Source organism: Nyctereutes procyonoides, unplaced genomic scaffold (assembly GCF_905146905.1).
Source record: "Nyctereutes procyonoides isolate TBG_1078 unplaced genomic scaffold, NYPRO_anot_genome, whole genome shotgun sequence".
NCBI classification, from domain to species: Eukaryota; Metazoa; Chordata; class Mammalia; order Carnivora; family Canidae; genus Nyctereutes; species Nyctereutes procyonoides.
Window position 1 is genome coordinate 59,166,181 of NW_026575043.1, and position 22,317 is coordinate 59,188,497.

Here is a 22,317-nt window from a genome sequence, read left to right on the forward strand (position 1 = left end):
GATGGTGGCCAAGGATTGGGGGGATCGTGATAAACTCGGTGACATGTTTGGATCTAGGTTCTCCGATCCATAGCGGGCGTTATCCTTGCTGAGGCCGTTGCAAGTTTTACGGGCACCGGCTGCTCTTTACGGAAAAGTTAAAAAAAATATATATATATATTTTTGTTTTGTTTTGAACGGTGCAAGCCCCCGGACTCGGCTCCGCGGGGCGGGGAGGTCGCCGGGGTCGCCGGCCGGGACCCCGCGTCCGGGGGCGGGGCGAGGCGTGGGCAGGGCCGTCGCCGCTCTGCGCGCGGGGCGGGGCAGGTGGCGCTGCGACAGCGGCGGCGGCGGCGGCGGCGGCGGGCAGAGGCGCGGCGCGCGGCCCCCGAGCGCGCCAACGCGGTCCCCGCCGAGCCGCCGCGTCCCGGGTGCGGCCCTCAGCCCCGCTCCGCCACCGCATCCCGCCGGCCCCAGGATGGGCGCGCGCGCCTCGGGCGGGCCCCGGGCCCGGGCCCGGCTCCCGCGGCCGCCGCCGCCGCTGCCGCTGCTGCTGCTGCTGCTGCTCGGGCTGCTGGCTCCGGGCGCGCAGGGGGCGCGGGGCCGCGGCGGCGCCGAGAAGAACAGCTACCGCCGCACGGTCAACACCTTCTCGCAGAGCGTCAGCAGCCTGTTCGGCGAGGACAACGTGCGCGCCGCTCAGAAGGTGGGCTCCGGGCTCGAGCCTGCGGTCACCTTGCCCCGGCCGCCGCGCACCTGGCGCCGGGCGGCGGGGCGGGCCTGTGCGGGGCGCGGCCTCCGGGGCGGCGGGGAGGGGGGAGGCCGGCCTGCGCCCCCGGGGCTGCCGCGTGCCCCGCACCCCTCCACCCCCCACGCCCACCCCCACCCCCACGCCCACGCCCACGCCCGGCCGGGGTCGGGACTGGCGGCCGGGGCCGGCGCGCGGCGGGGGCGCGTGGCCCGGGGCGCCCTCTGCTCGGCGCCCGGCGCTTCTCCTCGGACCTTGCCCCCTGGCTCCGCGTGGCGGGGGAGGCCCCCTGGGCTACGCTGACGGCGGCCGCGCCTCTCCATTCATTCATTCATTCATTCATTCATTCATTCATTCACTCAGCGCGTTTGAATGGACACCTACTGTGAGCCAGGCGGCGCGCGGGTTGCCCAGGGGGCGCCCTGCGCTCTCCCCAGCAGCCCCGCTAGCCTCGCGCCGACCCACTTCCCCGGAGCACCTTAGGCCCTCCTCCTTCTGCTTTGAAGATATTTAGGCCTTTCTTTCTTTTCTTTCTTTCTTTTTTTTTTTTTTGACTTTACAAGAAAAGAAAGAGGAGTAGTGCAGTCGGCTCTGTTGCTTTTGCAACCTGGCCCGGTAACCCTCCCGAGCTCCTACTGTGCGCCGCCCCTTGATAGGAGCGTTTTTTACTTTGGAGCTTTTAGCAGCCTGCAGATCCCTGTGTATAGAGCGCTCGGGAGGAGCGCGGGAACCTCACCCTGCGCCCTGCTCTGCCCTCCGGAGCCTGGTAGGTCGGGGCTTCACGCGGAGCCAGGTCCCCCGAGAAAGAGGAAGTGAAAGAGGGGCCGTTGCATGTGGTAATGTGGTTCCCTGAGTACAGCTCTTGCTGTGCCTCCTGTTAATTTCTTTGCTGTAAACTAGCCCTGAGGTTTGGGAACTCAAAATCTGGCTCTGCCGCTTACAAGCTGGCTGGCTGGCTGGCTGGCTGGCTTTGCACTAGTGGCTTCATTTCTTTGAGCCTCAGTTTCTTTATCCTTTAAAAGGGGCTGATGATAATATCCCCTTCGTTATGAAGTGGTGATTCTGAATCGTTGGTGCCTTCCTGGCCCAGAGTAATGGCGAGATCACTATCAGCTACCGCCTGGCCAAAGCACAGATCCACATTGCTTAGCCCTGCTGGAAGGACTTTCAGGGTTTAAAAAAAAACAAAACAAACAAAAAAAAAACTTTTCTTTCCTGGTGCTCGAGATGGAGGGGGAAAAAAATTAAAACCCAAATCAGATTGGTTGGATAATCTTAATTGGTGAAATGATAGTAGGAAATAGTAGGATAGCTGTCATTTCTGACCACCCTCTCCTATGGGTATACAGACACTTCTTGTGGAGGTTGGGGTTCTACTGGGAAAAGATGGCTTTGTAGGTGGCCAAGGAGGGAGAGAGCATGACCCAACACTTGAGTGCAAAAAGATTCTCATCCAGTCTGCCTGGGCGTGAAGGGTATGAGCAAGGTGAATCTGCACTTACCTCGTGCTGTTGTTCTTGAATGACTTGAAGGCAAAAGTCTTTTGTTTTAGAGCAAAAAGAAAGTTGACTCGTGCAGGTGTAAGCACGGGCAACTCGTGTCAGGGGATGGTCCTATGTGAGAGTCTAAGGTCTATGGAAATGAAATACAAAATGATACTTGAGGGCCTAACCTCTGGTTTGATATCAGTAAGACAGCTCTATTCTGGCAAGGAGTCTGAGAATCTCAGGGTCAGAATTCTTTCTGGGCTGAAGCAGGGTTTGTGCCTTCAATAGGGATAGTACAAATTTGTTATTTGCTTGAAATGTGTTAAGTGCTTCTATAGATAGAGCAACTGAACTCATCCTTAGAACAACCCTATGATAGGTACTGTTAATGTGTTCATTTTGTGGGTAGGGAAACTAAGGCACAGAGTGGTGACAGGAGTGACTTCAAGTCAAGGTGAGTGACAAAGCCCGGAATGGAACCCAGGGAATGTGGGCCTAGAGTCCACACTGGTACTTCCTAAGTCTTCCTGCCTCATGACCCTTTCTGGATCCCCCCATCAATGTAGCATCTAGGGGCTGACCTGACATTTCCTGCCAAGTGTAGCCCAGACTGGCCAGGCTTGGGGGAGATTGTTTTGTTACTTTTAAACAAAAACTGGGTCTGCTGGCAACTGTAGTTTTAAGCATGCCTGGGGTTACTAATTGGAGCCAGACCGGCACGGCACGGTAGGTTGTGAAGTTTGAGGGTGTTTAAAGAAACACCCCATATTCTAATCTAGGCCGTGTCTAAAATAAACCCGTGATGTTCTGGTTTGGAGCATGGGGCTTGCTGTCCAACAGACGAGGGCTGGAATTTCTAGTTCAGTGATCTTGGGCCAGTTGTTTGACCTCTCTGTCTCATTTATACAGAGATAAATTGGAGGGCTAAATGCAATTAGTCAGGTTGTACAATACTGGGTACTGAATAAGCCTTTTAGTAAGTGGTGGAAGATATTTATATAAGAAGCAGTTTCATCTGGTAGGAGAGTGATATACTCATTTATTTTTTAAAAACTATTAAGCAACTTGTGCATGAGTGTTCATTGCTGCACTTTTCTCATTAGACAAAAAGTGGAAATAACCCAAATGTTTATCAACTGATGAATGGATTAACTGTGGTCTGTGCAAGCAGGGAATACTATCCAGCCATAAAAAGGAATGAAGCACTCGGATTAAACTTGAAAATCAAATGAAAGAAGTCAGACAGAAAAGGTCACACGTTGCATGATTCCATTTATATGAAATAATCCAGAACAAGCAAATCCATAGAAACTGAAATTAGATAAAATAGTTGCTAAGGGGCGGGGGGGGGGCGGGGAGGAGATAGGGCATGACTGCTTAGTTGACAGGGGCAATGAAAATGTTCTGGAACTAGCTAGAGGTAATGATTGCACAACAGTGTGAGTGTACTAAATGTCACTGAATTGTATACTTTAAAATGGTTAATTTTATGCATGTGTATTTTATAACAATTTAAAAAAATTTCTTAGGCACATACTATATGAGCAGAAGCCAGACAAAATGTCCCCTCTTGAGGACCTTTCATGGGACAGGCAACAAATAAGTCAGATACATAAAACAAGATTATATCAGAGTGATAAGTGCCATTAAAGAAATAAAAAAAAAAAGAAAGAAGAGAAGATGATGCAATAATAATGAAGAAGAATCTTTGTTTAAGCTGAATGGGCTGCACCATTCTAAGAGAGAAGCTCTGTTATTATCTTCCCTTTTTTATGGACGAGGAGAGCAAGGCGTGGAAAGGTTGAATGAATCTCTTGGCCCTCCCCCCCACCGTCCGGCTAAGCAGTGCGAGAGGGCTGGGAGTGCCCACACTGGTAACCTCTGCAGAATTGGAAATAACTGGAATAGAGTGGCCAGGAAAGTGAGCTGAGTGAGAAGGAAGTAGAGCGACAAGAGTGTTCCAGGCAGAGGGAACAGCATGAGCAAAGGTCCTGTGGTGGGAGTGGATTTAGTGTGTGTGGGCCAGGGAGGTCAGTTGTAGGGCTGTGACAGTGAGCAAGGGACAGAGGGAGACAGCTATGTCACACAGGACCTAGGGTTTAACAAAACAGGCTCAACAGTGATACAAGAAAGACCTTGGGGGGAGCCAAGAGAAGGGGGTCCAGTGCCCCGCCTGGAGGCATTGGGTAGGGGGGTGGAGGAAGGGGTGTGAGTTGGGTCTGGGAAGATGGGTTGGCAGGGAAGGAAAGGGCTGGAACAAGGTTGGGGCCCAGTTCACAGGCTGGCTGCATAGGGATGTGGATCTTGGGGAGCACAGGGGAAAAAATATAGCTGGACCCATGCCGTGGGAGCATCTGAATCCTAAGCTGAGATCTGGTGGTTTTTTTTTCCTTTGCTTTTTAGTTGTTGTTGTTGTTATTATTTAAGAAGCTTAACATTTATGGTGGTGGTGGTGTTTTTTTTTTTTTTTTTTTTTTAAATAAGGCCACAATTGCATGGAATGCCATTTCAAATAGCTCAAAAGTGAAAAAAGAAGAAATCCGCTTGCCACCTCGGATCCCATCTCTAGTCTCCTTCCCGAGCAGCCAGATTATTCTGAGCATACAGATAGATCCTGCCTCTTCATAAGTTTTCTGTTTGTTTTTCATTATGCATGCTGTTCTACTCTTCCTTTTCTTCTCCTCCTCCTTCGTTTTTAATTAATAAATTTTGGAGACCAGATCCTATTGGTACATAAAGCTTTGCTTCCTTCTTTTTTGAGGGCTGCAAAAAGCAAACTATTGATCAGGATATACCATAATTTAACCCACCCCTGTTGGTTGATATTTTGTTAGCTTTCCGTCTTTTGCTCCTCCAAACCCGGCTGCAATAAAGGTCTTCATCTAGAAATTTTTCTGTGTGCACATAGACAAGTTCATCTGCAGACTGTTAGAGATGGGATGGCTGAGTCAAAGGGTCTGCACATTTACAAATTTTTAAATTGAATTATAATTGGTGTACTTTTTCTGCATGAGAATTGTAAAGCATAATGAATCGTCACACCGAGTGCACCTGTATCACCAGCATGCAAATCTTGATATGGATTGTCACAACCTGCCTATTCCCCATCCCCCAACCCAAGACAACCCTTCTCCTGACTTTGACAACATAAATTACTTTTGTCTTTACACCCAGTTCCAGTTTCATACACGCTTTTAACACCAAGAGAAAGACTACTGGATTGTTTTCCAAAGAATGACAACAGTTTCTACTTCTACCAAACATGTGAAGGCTGGCTTCCAAACTTTCTCCAATGAAGTGTGTCGTTAAATTTTATTTATGTTTGACATAGATGGTATTTTCACTTATTCAAAACCCATTGGCCTTTTCCATTCTGGAAACTGCCTTTTGTTTTCTTGGCCATTTTTTCTATTGAGTTGTTGGTCTTTTGTTCTTTAAGAGGCTTGCATTGTTAGCTGTTTACAAGAAAGTCTTTTGAGCAAAATAACTCTGATATTTTCCAGTCTTTTTTCCCCCACCACATCTGAGCAGCTTTACAGAGGTGTCGCTGATTTCAAGAGACTGCACCTATTTGAAGGGACGCCTGGGTGGCTCAGTCAGTTGGGCATCCACCTTCGGCTCAGGTCATGATCCTGGGGTCCTAGGATCCATGCTCACATTGGGCTCCCCATTCAGCAGAGAGTCTGCCTCTCCCTCTCCCTCTGCTTGTGCTCTTTTGCTTACTCACTCTCTCAAATAAATAAAATCTTTAATAAAAATAAAGTGAGGTGAAAGTGGACAAGTTGATACATTTTGACATATGTATGTCTGCGAAACCATCACCACAATCCAAAAGTTTGCTCTAACTTTTTAAAAATATATTTTAATTATTTATTCAAGAGAGACACACAGAGAGAGGCAGAGACATAGGCAGAGGGAGAAACAGGCTCCGTTAGGGGAGCCCGATGTGGAACTTGATCCCAGGACCCCAGGATTGTGACCTGAGCCAAAGGCAGACAGACACTCAACCGCTGAGGCACCCAGGCGCCCCTTGCTCTAACTTTGTATTTGAAAAAATTCTGAAGTATAGAACACTTGAAAGAATAAGAAACAGCTAGAAACTCTTCACCTGGCCTACCTATGGTTCACACATCCCCCAAACTTGTTTTTCTCTTTTTTACACATACCACGCATGTGCATGCACACATACACACACACACACACACACAGGCATGTTTTTTTTCTTCACAGGAACATTTGAAAGTGAGGTGCAAACCTCACGACACCTTCTCCTTCTGAACCGTAATACCATTGTCTTCCCCCCAGGAAAAAACCCTTACATTTAGTACAATAAAACCTCATCAGTTTGTAGTCACATTTCCTTTAGAGCTTTCCAAAAAATCTAATGTGCAGTCAGGCATTGCTCACTGCATTTGGTTTTCATGTTTCCTCAACGTCCTCCAGTTTGTCAAGGTGACCTCACTTTTTTTTTTTTTTTTTTGGTAGGGGGGTGTGGAGAGCTTTTCTGACATTGCCATTTTTGAATAGCACAGACCAATTGCCTTTTTTTCCCCCTTGTTTTGGTAACAGCTCTATGGGGCTATAATTCAGATACCATACAGTTCGGTCATGGAAAGTTCAGTGGCTTTGAGTATATTCAAAGAGCTGTGCAGCTATCACCACAATCAATTTTTAGAATATCCTCTTCACCCTAGAAAGAAACTCTGTACCCATTAGCAGTCATTCTCCTTCCCCCATCCCTAGACAACCCCTGATCTCCATTCTGTCTCCACAGACTTGCCTATTCTGGACATTTCATACAAAGGGAATCGCACAGTGTGGCTGGCTTTTTTCAGGATTCATCCATGGTGTAGCATGTGTCAGAAGCTCAGCTCTTCATATGACTTTTTATTTATTCATCAGTTGATGGATATTGGGTTGGTTCCACTTTTTGGCTACTATGAACAATGCTACTGTAAACATTCACATACAGGTTTACACAAACCAAACATATGTTTTCAACACTTGGGGTATATGCCTAGGAGTGGCATTGCTGGGTCACACGGTAACTGACATTCAAGCAACCACTGTACAGATGCACCATTTTAGATTCCCACCAGCAGTGTATGAGGATACCTGTTTCTCTTGTAAACACTTTGTCATCGTCTTTTTTTTTTTTTTTTAATTTATTTATTTATGATAGTGAGATAGTGAGAGAGAGAGAGAGGCAGAGACACAGGCAGAGGGAGAAGCAGGCTCCATGCACCGGGAGCCCGATGTGGGATTCAAACCCGGGTCTCCAGGATCGCGCCCTGGGCCAAAGGCAGGCGCCAAACCGCTGCGCCACCCAGGGATCCCCTGTCATCATCTTTGATTATAGCCATTGGAGTAAAGCTGAAATGCTATCTCACCTGGTCTTGACAGACCACTCTTTTTCCTCTTTTAAAGATTTTATTTTATTTTTTAAGATCTTATTTATTTATTCATGAGAGACACCGAGAGAGAGAGAGAGAGAGAGAAAGAGAGAGAGAGAGAGAGGCAGAGACACAGGCAGAGGGAGAAGTAGGCTCCCTGCAGGGAGTCCGATGCGGGACTCGATCCCGGGACTCCAGGATCACACTCTGAGCTGAAGGCAGACGTGCTTAACCGCTGAGCCACCTAGGCATCCCTTAAGGATTTTATTTTTAACTACTCTATACAACCAACATGGGGCTTGAACTCACAACCTCAAGATCAAGAGTTGCGTGTTCCACCAACCAAGCCAGCCAGGTGCCCCTAGACCAGTTTTTCTTGAAATGTCCCGCGGTATGTATTGTCTGTTCCCCGGTGTCTAGATTGAGTGCATACATACCTATCTGGCAAGAACTCTACCGAAGAGGTCTTGTCTACTTGCTTGGCGTCAGGGTGACTTTCCCTTTTGTGATTCACTTGTGATCTGTGCATATGTCCCAGGACTTTTCGTTCTTGCAGTCTTTGCATCTGGTGTGTTCTTCACATGCTAGGGCAAACTCAAAACTGCAGAAACTTCTCTGACTTGCTCATCAGGACACATCTGCTGATTTTCCTTGGAGCTAGTTTGCATGAGCCAGGAGGTGATGGGGCGGGGGTGGGGGTGGGGCGGGAGGCAAGATTGGGATGTAGGACACCGTCTAGACAGAGGTGGGTGTCCAGGCCTCTCTGCTGCAAGAGGAGGATAATGAAATCCCGGCTTGAGCAATTTTGTCCCTCCCACGGTGACAGCTGCAGGCCTCCTGAGTCTGTTCACCTGAGTCTTCCTTGTTTCACCTTTTCATCCTGAACGTTGTGCAGCCTGCCCAAAGGGAGGAAGGATCCTGCAATGAACCCCACACCCATCACCCACAACTTCTGTTTTTTAACTTTCTGTCATTCTTGTTACATGTATCCCCTCTTCAAAAATCAATTTTTAACCTTTAATAATATTTTAAAGTAATACAAGACACGTTAACTATTTTAGTCTGTATCTTTAACAAACAAAAAGTTTGCAAAAATCAGGACCACAAAACTCACAGTTCATGGCAATATTCTGTAATGACCAACCCTAGGCCAGGGGTCCTGTAGGATGCCTGTCAGCTGCCATGGCTCTGTTGTTTTTCTCTTGATGAGACTGTAACTGTGAGGTTCATGGGGGAGACACGTCAAGGGCACAGGCTCTCAGCCTGATTCAAGTTGCCTTAGGTTGAAGGGCTCTTTCCTCTCCCGCTGCTCTTGCATCCACAGCAGCTTCTGCGGTGGACAAGCCAGGCCCTCATTCTGGGGCCGAGTCTGCATCCATACTGGGCAGGCAGTAGGAGCATTGCTCTAGACTCCAGGCTGCGGTGTAACCCCCCTGGTAGTGGCTCCGGCTACCCTAACAGGGCCACATACTGTCCACCTCAAACAATAGGAATTTGCTAGAAATGGAGACCACAGTGTTGGCGCAGTTGTTTCTTCCAAGGCCTCTATCCTTGGTGTGCAGATGGCTGTGTGCCCCCCTCCCTCCCCATGTCCTCTCGTGGCTGTCCCTCTGTGTGTGTCCTCTTCTTATAAGGTCCCATTGAGTTAGGGCCCATCCTAGTGACCTTGTTTTACTTTACTTACCTCTGAAGGCTCTATCATTAAATCCAGTCACATTCTGAGGTCCTGGGGATTAGGGCTTCAACAGAGGGATTTTGGGGAGAGCACAGTTCATCCTCCTCAGGGCTCCCATATCTTTGCCAGGTGAGGTGGGCCAAAGTCTCCTGCATTGCTGGAGCAGGAGGTAAAGCGACAGGCTAGCCCACAGGGTGAGAGCAAATTGGCCCAGTGCATGGTTAAAAGACCAATGGTGGGCCCTTCCCTATTTCCAACCTCTCTGGCCCTGGCTCGTTTTCAGGATGGGCCTGTTCTTCCTTCTGAGCAATGCCAGTCATGCTTGGGCATGAGGATTTCCTAAGGATGGCAGGGCTCCAAGCACCTACCTGGAGAACCTGTGTGAGTAAGTGCTGTGACAGAAGTGTCCTTAGCAGCTCCAACGCCTGTGCCTCCGGTGTGTGCCGGCCCGGTGTGGAGGCCTTTACAGGTCCGAATGTACAATCCTGTCTTGGACCCAGTTGACAGCTGACAAAACTGAGGCACAGAGTTTCATAGCGTAAGCACTGGCATCTCTTCCTTCCAAAACAGCTGCTTCCTCACACCCTTTCTGGGGGAGCTGGTGCCATCTCAAAGGCCCAATGCTCTCTCCTAGAAAAGCATAGTGCCCTTCCTTTTTCCTCTGTTTGAACAAATTATAAAAACTGCGATGCAATTGCAAACCAACATGTACAAATCATACATACTTTGTGCGTTAGGATGAACAAAACAGGGTATATCTGTAAAGTGGAATGTTACGTGGCGGTAAAAGGAATGAACTACTGATTGCTGGTACAACAGGGGAAATGTCATTATGAGTGAAAGAAGCCAGACGCAAGAGATCATGTATCGTCCGGTTCTGTTTGTATGGAAAAGTCCAGGAAAGGCAAATCCATAGAGACAAGCAGATTAGCCGTTGCCTAGGTTGGGGAGGAGGGATTGGGAGGAGGTGACTGCTAACAGGTTTCTTTGGAGGGGATGACCATGTTCTAAAATTAGATTGTGGTGATGGTTGTATAACTTTGTAACTTTGTGACTATTCTAAAGACTATCAACTTGGACACTGAAAACATGACCTTAATGGTATGTAGATAATATGCCAGTAAAGCTCTTTTTTAAAAAAGGAGGGTTATTTTAGGGGAAAGTGGGGGGAGGAAGACAGAGAATCCCAAATAGATTCCCTACTGAGCGAGGAGACTGATGTGGGGCTCAATCTCACAATCCTGAGATCATAACTTGAGCCGAAACCAAGAATTGGATGCTTAACCGACTAAGCCACCCAGGTGCCCCTAAAAAGGAGTTTTTAATAAGTTTTTTTTTTTTAAGATTTTATTTATTTATTCAAGACAGACACAGAGAAAGAGAGAGGCAGAGACACAGGCAGAGGGAGAAGCAGGCTCCATGCAGGGAGCCTGACATGGGACTCGATCCTGGGTCTCCAGGGTCACACCCCGGACTAAAGGTGGCGCTAAACTGCTGGGCCACTGGGGCTGCCCTAAAAAGGAGTTTTAATTGAACTATTACCAATATGCCTTCTACCTGGGTGAAGATGCATCCTGCCTCCTCCCTCCACCAATGAGAGGGGCAGCTGCCCTCTTTTCTGTGACACATGTGCTTTCTTTTACATTCTCCACATGGTCTTTTCGTTTGTGTGGGGTTTTATTTGTTTTGTTTTTTGTTTTTATTTTTTTAAGTAGGCTCCACCCCCATCGTGGGGCTCGAACTCAGGACCCTGAAATCATGAGTCCCGTGTTCCACCGACTGAGCCAGCCAGGTGCCCTGTTTTTTTCTTTAAATCCCAGCTCTTCCCTTTTTTTTTTTCCTTTTTTTTCCCCTTCCATTTAAAAATAGCTTTATGAGGTATAATTCCCATACCATGCAGTTTATCCACCTGAAGTGTACCATTCAGCCCTCGTTAGTCTGTTCAGAGTTGTTCACTCATCACTACATCAATGTTAGGATGTTTCGTTACATGTAGAAGAAATCCTGTACCTTTTAGCCCCTGGCAGCTGCTGGTCTACTTTCCATCTCTATGGCTTTGGCTCATCTGGACATTTCATACAAATGGAATTGTACGCTATATGGTCTCTTGATTCCAGCTTCATTCCCTCAGCGTCGTATTTTCAAGGTTCGCTGATGTGAACCTTCCTTCCATTTTATAGCCAAATAACATCCCATTGTATGGACAGACCAGCCTTTGTTCATTCATCAGTCAGCTGATGGCTTCATGGTCTTTACATGTACAAATACCTTTAGGGCAATTACCTAAGGAGGAAAGGATGATTCCTTGCAGGACATGTTGGGGTCAATGCTCTGTGAGAATGTAGGATGTCAGTAGGAATTTTGACCATTTACCAGGTGCTCAAGGCACCTCCCATGAATAGCCCACTTAATGTTCAAAAAACCAGATGGGGTAGGTACAAGTACATGGATCTCTTAGCTGGAGCTCTGGGACATATTGGATGTATGCATCTATGTACCATGCACACATACACATCCATGACTACATGGTTAGCAGTAAGAGCCAGAGCTGAAACTTGAACCCAGGTACTTGAACTCCCAGCCACATGGGCTTTCAGCCAAGCCATAGAACAGGGGGATGGAGGAGGTTATTAGAGTTCTCTTTCTCCTGGATGCTGTTTCAACCCTGCTCCTCTTCCCCTGTCCTGGGGCAGTGATCCAGCCACGAAGGCAGATTCAAATAGCTGTAGCCAGGTCACCCTGAGGCATTTATTGCCCATATATGAGTCCAAGAACCGAAGTCCAGGGCCTCGTTGTGTTGTCACCCCCATTTGCTGTAATAGCACAGGTGGGAGCAGCCTACATGTCCATGGGTAGGGGATTGCTTAAACATCTGAAAGGAGAATGAGGCACCTCCATACAGTCTGAGCTTGAGTAATCACCAAGACCATGTCACATGAGAAAAACTGCAGAACTGCACATTCGCTGCTGCTCATGGCGAGAACATTTGTCTATCATTACTCACTCCACGCATCTAAGGGAGGCCCGAGGGGTGAGTGGTGACAACAATGCCTCCAGAAGGAGATTTGCATCATGGGGAGTGAGATGGGATCCTAACTTTTCACTGAATTCCCATTCGCAGTTTTGAGTTTTATACCATGTGTACCGAATATTATTTTTTTTCGAATATTACTTATTAAAAAAATAAGTGAATGAGACTGCACCTCAGATTCCTATTCCTCTAGTCAGGTGGTCCTTCAGAATCACCTGGAGAACTCACAAAGCCCTTTGAGGGTCCGGGCTCTTAAAGCTGGGTGGGACTTGGGTCTCTAGCGCTTCCACATGCCCAGGAGATGTGACGCCACTCACGTGTGAGAACCACCATCATCTTTGTCCTTGTTCCTCATGGCAGTACCCAAGCTCTCAGAGAAATGGGGTAAGGATGGAATCTACCAGTGATAAAAAATGAGAAATGAGTCAGAGAAAAGTGGAGATCTTAACCTTGACATGAGCGGGAGGGTTCTAGGAGAAAGCAGAGGTGGAGCAAAACAGCTTTGTGGGGCCCTCCTGTCTCCCATAGGTGTGCCACTCGGCCTGTAGAGGAGGAGGCTAGACCAGATTTCACCCAGCTCTGGCCTGCCGAGCTCACTTCGGTGCCAGGGCTAACTCGGCTGCTCCTGGTGCAGCCTCCATCACCGGCTGGCTCTGTTTTCCCATCAACATGTAAACCAGCAGGCCTGGCTAGACTAGGAGATGGGGCGTTGTCCGAGTCGATATAGTGACCATACTCTTGTTTCTGCAGTTCCTGACCAGGCTGACTGAGAGGTTCGTGCTGGGGGTGGATATGTTTGTCGAAACCCTGTGGAAAGTTTGGATGGAGCTCTTGGATGTTCTTGGACTTGACGGTATGTGGTGGGGGTGGGGGTGGGGGCACTCATTTAAGGCACTGTTTTATTCTAGTGGTTCTCAAAGTGTGCACGCAGTACCTGCAGTGGGTGGCACAGGGGACCCTTTGGAGGGGGCAGTCAGGCACAAATTAACATTTTTTGTTGTAACAGTTGCATAAAGAAATGGCCCATCCAAACTGAGATTCACAGAAGCTATTTAGGGTAAGGTACCTGTGGGTAGTGCTGACTCGTCTGCCCCCAGGCAAACTACATGGATCAGAGGTGCGGCTTCTGGGTTGTCAGGATCCATCACAAACTATGACAGTTATTTAGGCAGAAAGGAATTATCTATCTATCTATCTATCTATCTATTTATTTATTTATTATTTTTATATTGTATTTGTTTATTGAGAGAGATGGGTATAGCAACAGAGACAGTGAGTGAGAGCATGAGCAGGGGGAGCGGCAGAGGGAGAGGGAGAAGCAGGCTCCCTGCTGAGCAGGGAGCCCAACATGGGGCTCCATCCCAGGACCCTAGGATCGTGACCTGAGCCAAAGACAGATGTTTCACTGACTACACCACCCAGGCGCCCCCAGAAAGGGATTTAATAAAGAGCTTGGGGCATTCACAGAGTTATCAGAAGGGCTGAAGGAGTGGTGTGTGGCCCCCAGAACACTGCTGAACTGGCCTGCCAGGGGAGCTGCTGTTCTGCCCCAGGAATCAGGAGGTTGCCACTGGATCTGCTGAATTCAAGGACATGGCCCTGGTCCAGGCTGCCACCTCTGTTGCCAGCAAGTCTGCAGGAGCCTGTGTTGAGGTCCCCAAGACCAGCCCCAAGTTCAGTGAACCACTGGGAGGACTCGGGACTCAGCATTGTGGTCATGCTCATGGCTGTGATTTATTATAGTGCAAGGACACAAATCACCATCAACAAAGGGGAAAAGACACTCTAATTCCTCTAGCAACCGTTTGTGATGACAGGTGTCATCTACTAGGGAAGCCCATCAGAGGCCCAGCACCCAGAGTGTTTTTAGGGGCTGGTTAGTTAGGCACCTTCTGCCTGGCACCACCCAAAATTCCCAACTCCCCACAGGAAAGCAGGTGGTCAGCATAAACTACATTATTTGTGCAAGCAGTCCAGGCACAGGGAGTCCCCCCTTGACAGGGAATGGAGGGAACTCCCCACTATAGGTGTGTTTTTTCCACACCACTAAGCAATAAACTCATTCTCTTTGGACACTGACTGGGTGTCCCACAAATTTAACTGAATCCTGACCCCATCTATCTGGAGATAGTGTCAGAGCAAACCCACAGGGCAAGGGCTCATCCCATAAGACTGCCCCTCCCTCTTCCCGATGCCAGTCACAAACCCACCTGTGCTTCTTACCCACTGGTTCCCATGCCCCCTTGCTTGGGTTTGATATTAATCACCCATTGCTAGAGTGGCTCACAGAATTCCAGAAACCCATTTCTTTACTAGGTTACCAGTTTATTATGGAGGGATGTAAGCCAGAATAGCAGATGGAAGAGATGTGCAGGGCGAGGTCTGTGGGAAGCGGCACAGAGCCTTAATGTTCTCTGAGCTCCCCAGCCTGGAAGCTCCCCAAACCTGTCCTGTCAGGTTTTTATGGGGGCTCTGTTACATCGATATGATTGGTTAAGTCCTTGGCTCTCAGTGATGTACTCAACCTCTAACCAGTCTATGTTCCATGGAGGACAGGGGATGGGACAGAAATCCCAGCCCTCTACTCACAGGTGGCTCTCCCAGCCCCCAGCCCCATCCTTAGGGCTTTTCCAAAAGTCACCACATTGGAATATGCTCAGGTTTGGCTCAAAGAGACTTATGAATTATCAAGACTCCTTTCCTGCTCTTGTCCTTTATAAAACTCCAGAGGTCTTAGGAGCTCTGTGCCAGGAATGGGGATAGAGACCAAATATATATACTTATTATTATATATAAATCACCATATGACACTTCAGAAATCCAAGTTTCCAAATGCCAGCCAAGAGTCCGTCTTACCCACACACCTTTCTAGAGCGCAGCCTCAGACCTGCCATGTTAACCCTTCCTGCACACCTAACACGGTGTCCTCTCTGGGCCCCTGTCAATCCTTCTCAACCAGTCAGCCAGGGTGATTTTTGTTTTTATTACTACTTGTGCTGCTTAGAGTGATTAAAAAAAAAATTAGGTGCCTAAGTGACTCAGCAGTTGAGCATCTGCCTTTGGCTCGGGTCATGATCTTGGGGTCCTGGGATCGAGTCCCACATTGGGCTCCCCACAGGGAGCCTGCTTCTCCCTCTGCCTGTGTCTCTGCCCTTCTCATGAATAAATAAAATCTGTAAAACAAACAAACAAACAAACAAACAAACAAACATTAGTCCAGGCAAGTCATTCACTTTAAAACTTCCCAGTGACTCCTGTTGCACTTGGAATCCGCACAGGGCTCCTGCTGAGAACTGTCAGCCCCAGGGATCTTCCCAGCCTCCCTACCCAGCCCTCAGCCTCCAGCCTGTTCTCAGACACATCTGTTCTCAGAGCCCTTGGCTCCTTTAGGTTTCCCTGCCTGAGAGCACCCTCAGCCCTTTGCCTGCTTGGGTCTTTCCCATCCCCAGCTCTCTGGTACATGTCATGTACCTCCTCCAAGGGGCCCATCCTGACTACCCTGTGTACAGGAAGCCCATCTGTTCTCACACCCACCATCCCTTATCGGCTGTAAGGTCCTGCGCGTGCATGAGGATGTGTGTGTGTGTGTGTGTGTGTGTGTGTGTGTTTATTGGCCATCTCCCCACTACTTTGCTGCTGGTATGAATTCATTTGTGTCCCCCCAAAAGCACCCCAGAAGCTCCAGTACCTGTGAATTTGAACTTATTTGGGAATAGAGTCCTTGCAGATGTGATCAAGTTAAGATGAAGTCATCTTGGATTAGGGTGGGTCCTACATCCAATGTCTGGTGTCCTTATAAGAGGAGGGAAATTTTTACACAGAGAAACACACAGAGAGGAGCCGGCCCTGGTAGAAACCAGAGAGGTACAGCTACAAGCCAAGGACGCCCAGAGCCCTCAGGAGCTGGAAGAGAAAGAGGGATCCCCTGTAGAGTGCTCAGGGATCACAGCCCTGCCCACACCTTGATTTCAGAATTCTGGCCCCAGCCAGCGAGACAGTACATTCCTATGGCTTTAAGGTACCACATCTGGGGGCAGCCCGGGTGGCTCAGCGGTTAAGCGCCGCCTTCAGCCCAGGGCGTGATCCTGGAGACCCGGGATCGAGTTCCATGTCGGGCTCCCTGCATGGAGCCTGCTTCTCCCTCTGCCTGTGTCTCTGCCTCTCTCTGTGTGTCTCTCATGAATAAATAAAATCTTAAAAAAAAAAAAGGGGGGTACCACATCTGGTCATTTGTTACAGCAGCTGTGGGAAACCAGTACAGCCCTGCCATGTGCAGAGTCTCCCAGAACCCTCCTGGCCACCTTTGACACTCCCACCTTATGGAGTGGAGACCGGGCCCCATAGGTGGGTCTCCCTGGTTCACAACTGGTGTCGTCCCCTTCAGCCCCTGGGAACCGGTCTCCAGCCTTGAATCACTGAGTTCAACCTGTAGGAGGCCTTAGATCAGCTCAGGCCACCTTACCACTCAGGCAAAGAATCCAAGGCAGCGGCACCACCCTTTGACAAGATGCTGTGCCACCTGCAGCCTCCTGGGGCTGCTGAGGACCCCCCGTGGGAGTCCAGCTGAGTCAACACATAACACAGATACAGCAATTGCATGCAATCCTGCTTGGACTCCGTATTCACCCCCCTGCCCAGATTGTTAAACTCTAGGTATTTCCATCCCCCACCAATGGGCCCAGGAGAAGCAAGCCTGATTGCGTGAAGTTGCATGCAACTTGGAGTGGAAAGCTAGAGTAGTTACAGCCTCCTGGTTACCCTGGAGAGGATCAGAACAGCATCATTCCACAGAGGCCCCAAATGCTGGTGTTCAGGGCAAGGGCAGCTAGCACATTCCAGAGGTGAAAGAACTCCCTTCCGTGTCATGTTTTCTCCTCGTATTTAGCATATAAGCTTCAAAACATCCAAAGGCCTTTGGGATTTGCTTTTAAGGATTAGAAGTTTGAGTGTGCAAAAGGCAGGACGCTGTATTCCAAAGTTGGACATTCTGTTGCAGAATGTTTCCATGAGCACAATCCTGTAACTTCCCACTCCAGAATTTTCAGGGTACTGGTTAAAATGGAGCCTCCCTAGCCCGAGCAGCCAGTGGAAATAGAATGCCAGATGATGTTACACGTTCTAGTTGCCACATTAAAAAAGTCAAAAAAACATTAATTTAATAAAGTATTTTAGTTAACCCAATAAATTAAAAATATTGTTCTCTCAACTTGTGATCAATATGAAAAATTATTAATGAGATGGCTTGCGTTTTGGGGGTATTAAGCCTTTGAAATCCAGCCTGTGTATGTCACAGCAGACCTCCATTCAGACTTGCCACGTTTCAAGTACTCTGTGGCCAGTGGCTACCATAATGGACACCGTGGCTTTAGCCCCGCTTTGGGTCTGGTGGCTCAAGACACTCTTCCTGGGAAGTGGTGCCTTTGTCCAGGAGTCAGAAGGATGCATTTAAGTCCTGAGTCTTCATCAAGCTGTTTACTTTCTCTGAGGTCTTGGGAGCCACTTACCAAATGTGCTATGACCACACAGGATAGTGTGGGGAGTGGATGGCTCCCGACTCCTTGCATTCCCAGCCTGCCCTTGTCTAGCTGTGGGACCCGGGGCAAATCATGCCCTGTGCCTGAGTCCCCACATGGGAAATGCTACGTATCCTCAGCGTGTCGTGAGGACCAGATGATGATTTGTGCCCAGCAGTTAGCATAGTGCCTGGCCTTGTAAACACTCCATGGCTCACGAAGGGGCTCTGCTCCAAAATTAAGTCATCGTTGTGCACTTCTGGGACCCACCCAATCTCGATTCTCTATGTTGAGGGACATCTACATCCAGCTGCACAGAGCCAGCTCTCCCTGGGCTCTGGATGGGGGTGGGCCCCTTATCCAGGATGGTTAGCAGCCTCACATGGAGGGGATCCTTGACCCAGGAAACCACAGGGAGAAGACCACATGAAGATGAAGGCAGAGATCAGGAGGATGCTTCCAGGAGTCAAGAAGGCCAGGGATTTCCCACACACCCCAGAAGCTGGGAGGAAGCTTGGGATGGATTCTCCCTCCTGACCTCAGAAGGCACCACCCTGTTGACACCTTGACCTTACGCTGTGTCTTCCAGACCATGTGAGAATATGATCCTGTTGTTTAAGCCACTCAACCAGTGGTGCTTCGTTGTGGCAGCCCCAGGAAGTGGATACAGGCAGGACATCAGAGTTGCTCATGTCCTATTTAGGATTTTGAGAGTCTCCAGGGGAGGCAGGTTGCTTCTTACCACCCTTGCTGCATAGAAATGCAGTTCTTATTAGAGTCGTACCTGTGTTAACATTCTCTCTCCCTACCTGGAAATTCCCCTGGGGGTCCTTGTACCCTCTGGTCACCTAACTTAGCTCCTTGATAACATGGCAGTACATGTTACATGGCTTTGGTTATGGAGGCTACTCCAGTAGTTCTCAAAGTATGCTCTGAGGAACCCTGGAGGGGTTCCCTGGGGCCCTTCATTGGTATCTGCAAGGCCAGGCATTCAAGGCACGCTTCCATAGTTTTTTATATCAATTCCATGTTGATAATAGTTAAATACATTGGGCTAAATATCTTAACATCGATGTTTCTTTTTTGCTCTTTTTTAAATGTGGCTACTAGAAATATTTAAATCACACTTGTGGCCCATGTTTTGTGGCTGGCATCTGATTTCTGCGGATTCAAAACCAGATCTGAAGAACCAGCCCTCTCTTCACAAAGCAGATATCACAGAGATTTTTGTAAAAACACAAAACATCTCCACTGTTTTCGTTGTGAGGGGTTTTGTTTTGGAAAGCAGTTATTTTTCATGAAAAATATATTATTTGTGTTAACATATAATGGGTTTGTTATTTTTAAACAAATTAAGAATGTTTAAAAATGAATTTATACTTTTCACTTAATTTTTCTGTAAACCTCAAACTCCTGAAAAATTAAGGCTACTTAATTTAAAAAAAATGTTTAGGAAAAATTAGCCTTAGAATGTAGGTATATCTAAGTACAAAATCATAATGAAGTTCTTTTTATTTTATTTTTTATTTCTTATATATTTTTAAAGATTTTATTTATTTATTCATGAGAGACACAGACACAGGCAGAGGGAGAAGCAGGCTCCATGCAGGGAGCCTGATGTGGGACCTGATCCCAGGACCGTGGGACCACACCCCCCCAAGCCAAAGGCATTTGCTCAACTGCTGAGCCACTCAGGTGTCCCTTATTTTATTCTTTTAAGTAGCCTCCATGCCTAGCGTGGAGCCCAACATGGGGCTTGAACTCACCACCCTAAGATCTCTGAGCTGAGATCAAGAGTCAGACAGTCAGACACTTAATTGAGCCACCCAGGTGCCCCCAATGAAATTCTATTTTTCTTTTTTTAAAGATTTTATTCATGAGAGACACACAGAGAGAGGCAGAGACACAGGCAGAGGGAGAAGCAGGCTCCCTGCAGGGAACCTGATGCAGTACTCGATACCAGGACCCCAGAATCACCACCTGAGCCAAAGGCAGGCGCTAAACCACTGAGCCACCCAGGCGTCCCAAGCATTTGGCTCTTATTGTTGGGGTTGTGAGTTTGAGCCCATTAGGAGTAGAGATCACTTAACAAATAAAAGTTAAGAAAAATGGATCAGTGTTTCAAAAAAAAATTGTTGGAAATTAGCTTTTCTTTCTACTGTGATAGATATAAATAGATAGAACGCATCAAAACAAAATCTTGGAGCCCTGAGACCAAAACAATTGGTTTGTCTCATCGTTTGCTGGGATTAAGTGCAAAAGCTTCAAAGTCAAAGCTACAGTCAGTCAGATGCTCCTGATGCCTCTGGAAGGCACCATGAAGGAGTGCAGCGCCCTGGCATTTAGGAAGTGAGTGCTGGGTGGACCCTGTGCCTTTGGCATGGACAAGGTTTTAGTATATGTGATTGGGCCTAGTGAAGTGGCCAGCTACTTAATGCACGACAATCTGACCATATTGGAGGCAGCAGACTGCATGGGGTGCTAGGAGGACGGGAGACAGTCAGCTGTGGATACATTTAGAGCCTCAAAAAAGTTCAAGTCTTCCCATCTCACTCCAGATCTTCATGTCCCACCTTCTCCTCATGCATGGAGTGGATTATGCATCAGCCAGTAGGTCTCACAGTGAGGCCCTCTGATCAGCAGCAGCAGCGGCAGCAGACCCCAGTACCTGTCAGAGCTGCAGAGTCCTGGGCTCACCCTGGACCTATGAAATCCCATGGCCTGGGGGTGGGGGCCAGCTGTGTGTGTCCACAGGCCCTCCAGGGGAGGCTGATGCACAAGTTTGAGAACTTGGGGTGAACGTTAAAGGTACTTAGGATAGAGCCTCCCTAAGGCAGTAAAAGTAAACAGCGCCATGAGGAGAAAGGCCATTCCAGGATATGGGGCTTTCTGCAAGAAAACTCACCTTGAAAGCTAGTCTTCAGGAAGTCATTGTCACAGGAGTCCTCCAGATTAAAGAAGGCGAATGCAGCATGGCCGTATATGAACCATGATCGGATCTCTGGGAGTGGTGGGGATTGGGGGAATGAATGATAGGGAATTCAGTATTCTTAGTTATGATCATGGTATCGTGGTTTTCAGAATAACATTAATTCTTAAACACAAAAGTCATCAGAATTGGATAGGAAGAAGTAACATTGTCTCTATTTATAGACGGCATGATTTTATCTATAGAAAATCCTAAAGACTATACCAAGAATCTGTTAGAGCTGATCAATATGATTTTATCTATAGAAAATCCTAAAGACTATACCAAGAATCTGTTAGAGCTGATCAATGAATTCAGTAAAGTCGTGGGGTGCAAAATTCACCTACAAAAATCTGCAGTACTTTTATACACTAACAATGAATGATCTAAAAAAAGAAATTAAATTATCCCATTTACAGTAGCATCGAAAACAATAAAATACCTAGGAATAACTTAACCGAGGAAGCGAGAGATCTCCACTCTGAAAATTGCAAGACATCGATGAAGATAACACAAATAAATGGAAAATTATCCCATGTTCATGGATTGAAAGAATTAATATTGGTAAAATGTCCATTATTTACCCAAAGTCATTTACACATTCAGTGGAGTTCCTATCAAGATTCCAATGGCTTTTTTGTTTTGCAGATGTAGAAAAAAGATCCTAAGATTCACAAAAGATCCTGAATAAGGAAGAACAAAGTAGACCAGATTCCAAGTTGTATAAAAAGCTATAATAATCAGGGGCAGCGGTTTAGCACCACCTTCAGCCCAGGTCGTGATCCTGGAGACCTGGGATCGAGTCCCACGTCGGGCTCCCTGCATGGAGCCTGCTTCTCCCTCTGCCTGTGTCTCCGCCTCTCTCTCTCTCTGTCTGTCTCTCATGAATGAATAAATAAAATCTTTAAAAAATAAATAAAAAATAAAGCTATAATAATCAAAACAGTATACTGCTGGCATAAAAACAGACACAGAGACCAATGGAAGAGAATTGAGAGCACAGAAATAAACCCATGTATATAACGGCCAACTAGCATTTGACAAGGGAGCCAGGAATACTCAGTAGAAAAAAGACAATGTCTTCAATAGATGGTGCCAAAAACTGGATATTCATGTGTGAAAGAATGAAATTAGATCGTTATGCTACACCCCTCACAAAAATTAACTCAAAATGTATTAAAGACTTAAATGTAAGACCAGAAACCATAAAACTCCTAGAAGAAAACAGGAAATAAGCTCTTTGACATCATCGTGGCGATGTTTTTGGATTTGACACCAAAAGCAAAAGTACACAAGTGAGACCATATCAAACTGAGAAACCTCTACATAGCAGAAGAAACAATCAACAAAATGAAAAGTATCCATGGAATGGGAAAAAATACTTGCAAACCATATATCCGTCAAGAGTGTAATATCCAAAATATGTGAAGAACTCCTACAACTCCATAGCAAGAAACTCAGGCAGCCCAGGTTTCTCAGTGGTTTAGCGCCACCTTCAGCCCAGGGCCTGATCCTGGGGACCC

General features: G+C 47.5%; 1 protein-coding gene across 1 annotated transcript in view; it reads left to right on the forward strand.

The window, feature by feature from the left end:
* The first annotated feature begins 347 nt into the window (after positions 1-347).
* BRI3BP (BRI3 binding protein) overlaps positions 348-22,317 on the forward strand; it is a 29,329-nt gene continuing 7,359 nt past the window's right edge. Inside the window, exons 1-2 of the mRNA XM_055322031.1 lie at positions 348-685; positions 13,064-13,166. Of these exons, the coding sequence (XP_055178006.1) occupies positions 458-685; positions 13,064-13,166 (331 nt within the window). The 5' untranslated portion in view covers positions 348-457. The remainder of the gene's footprint in view (positions 686-13,063; positions 13,167-22,317) is intronic.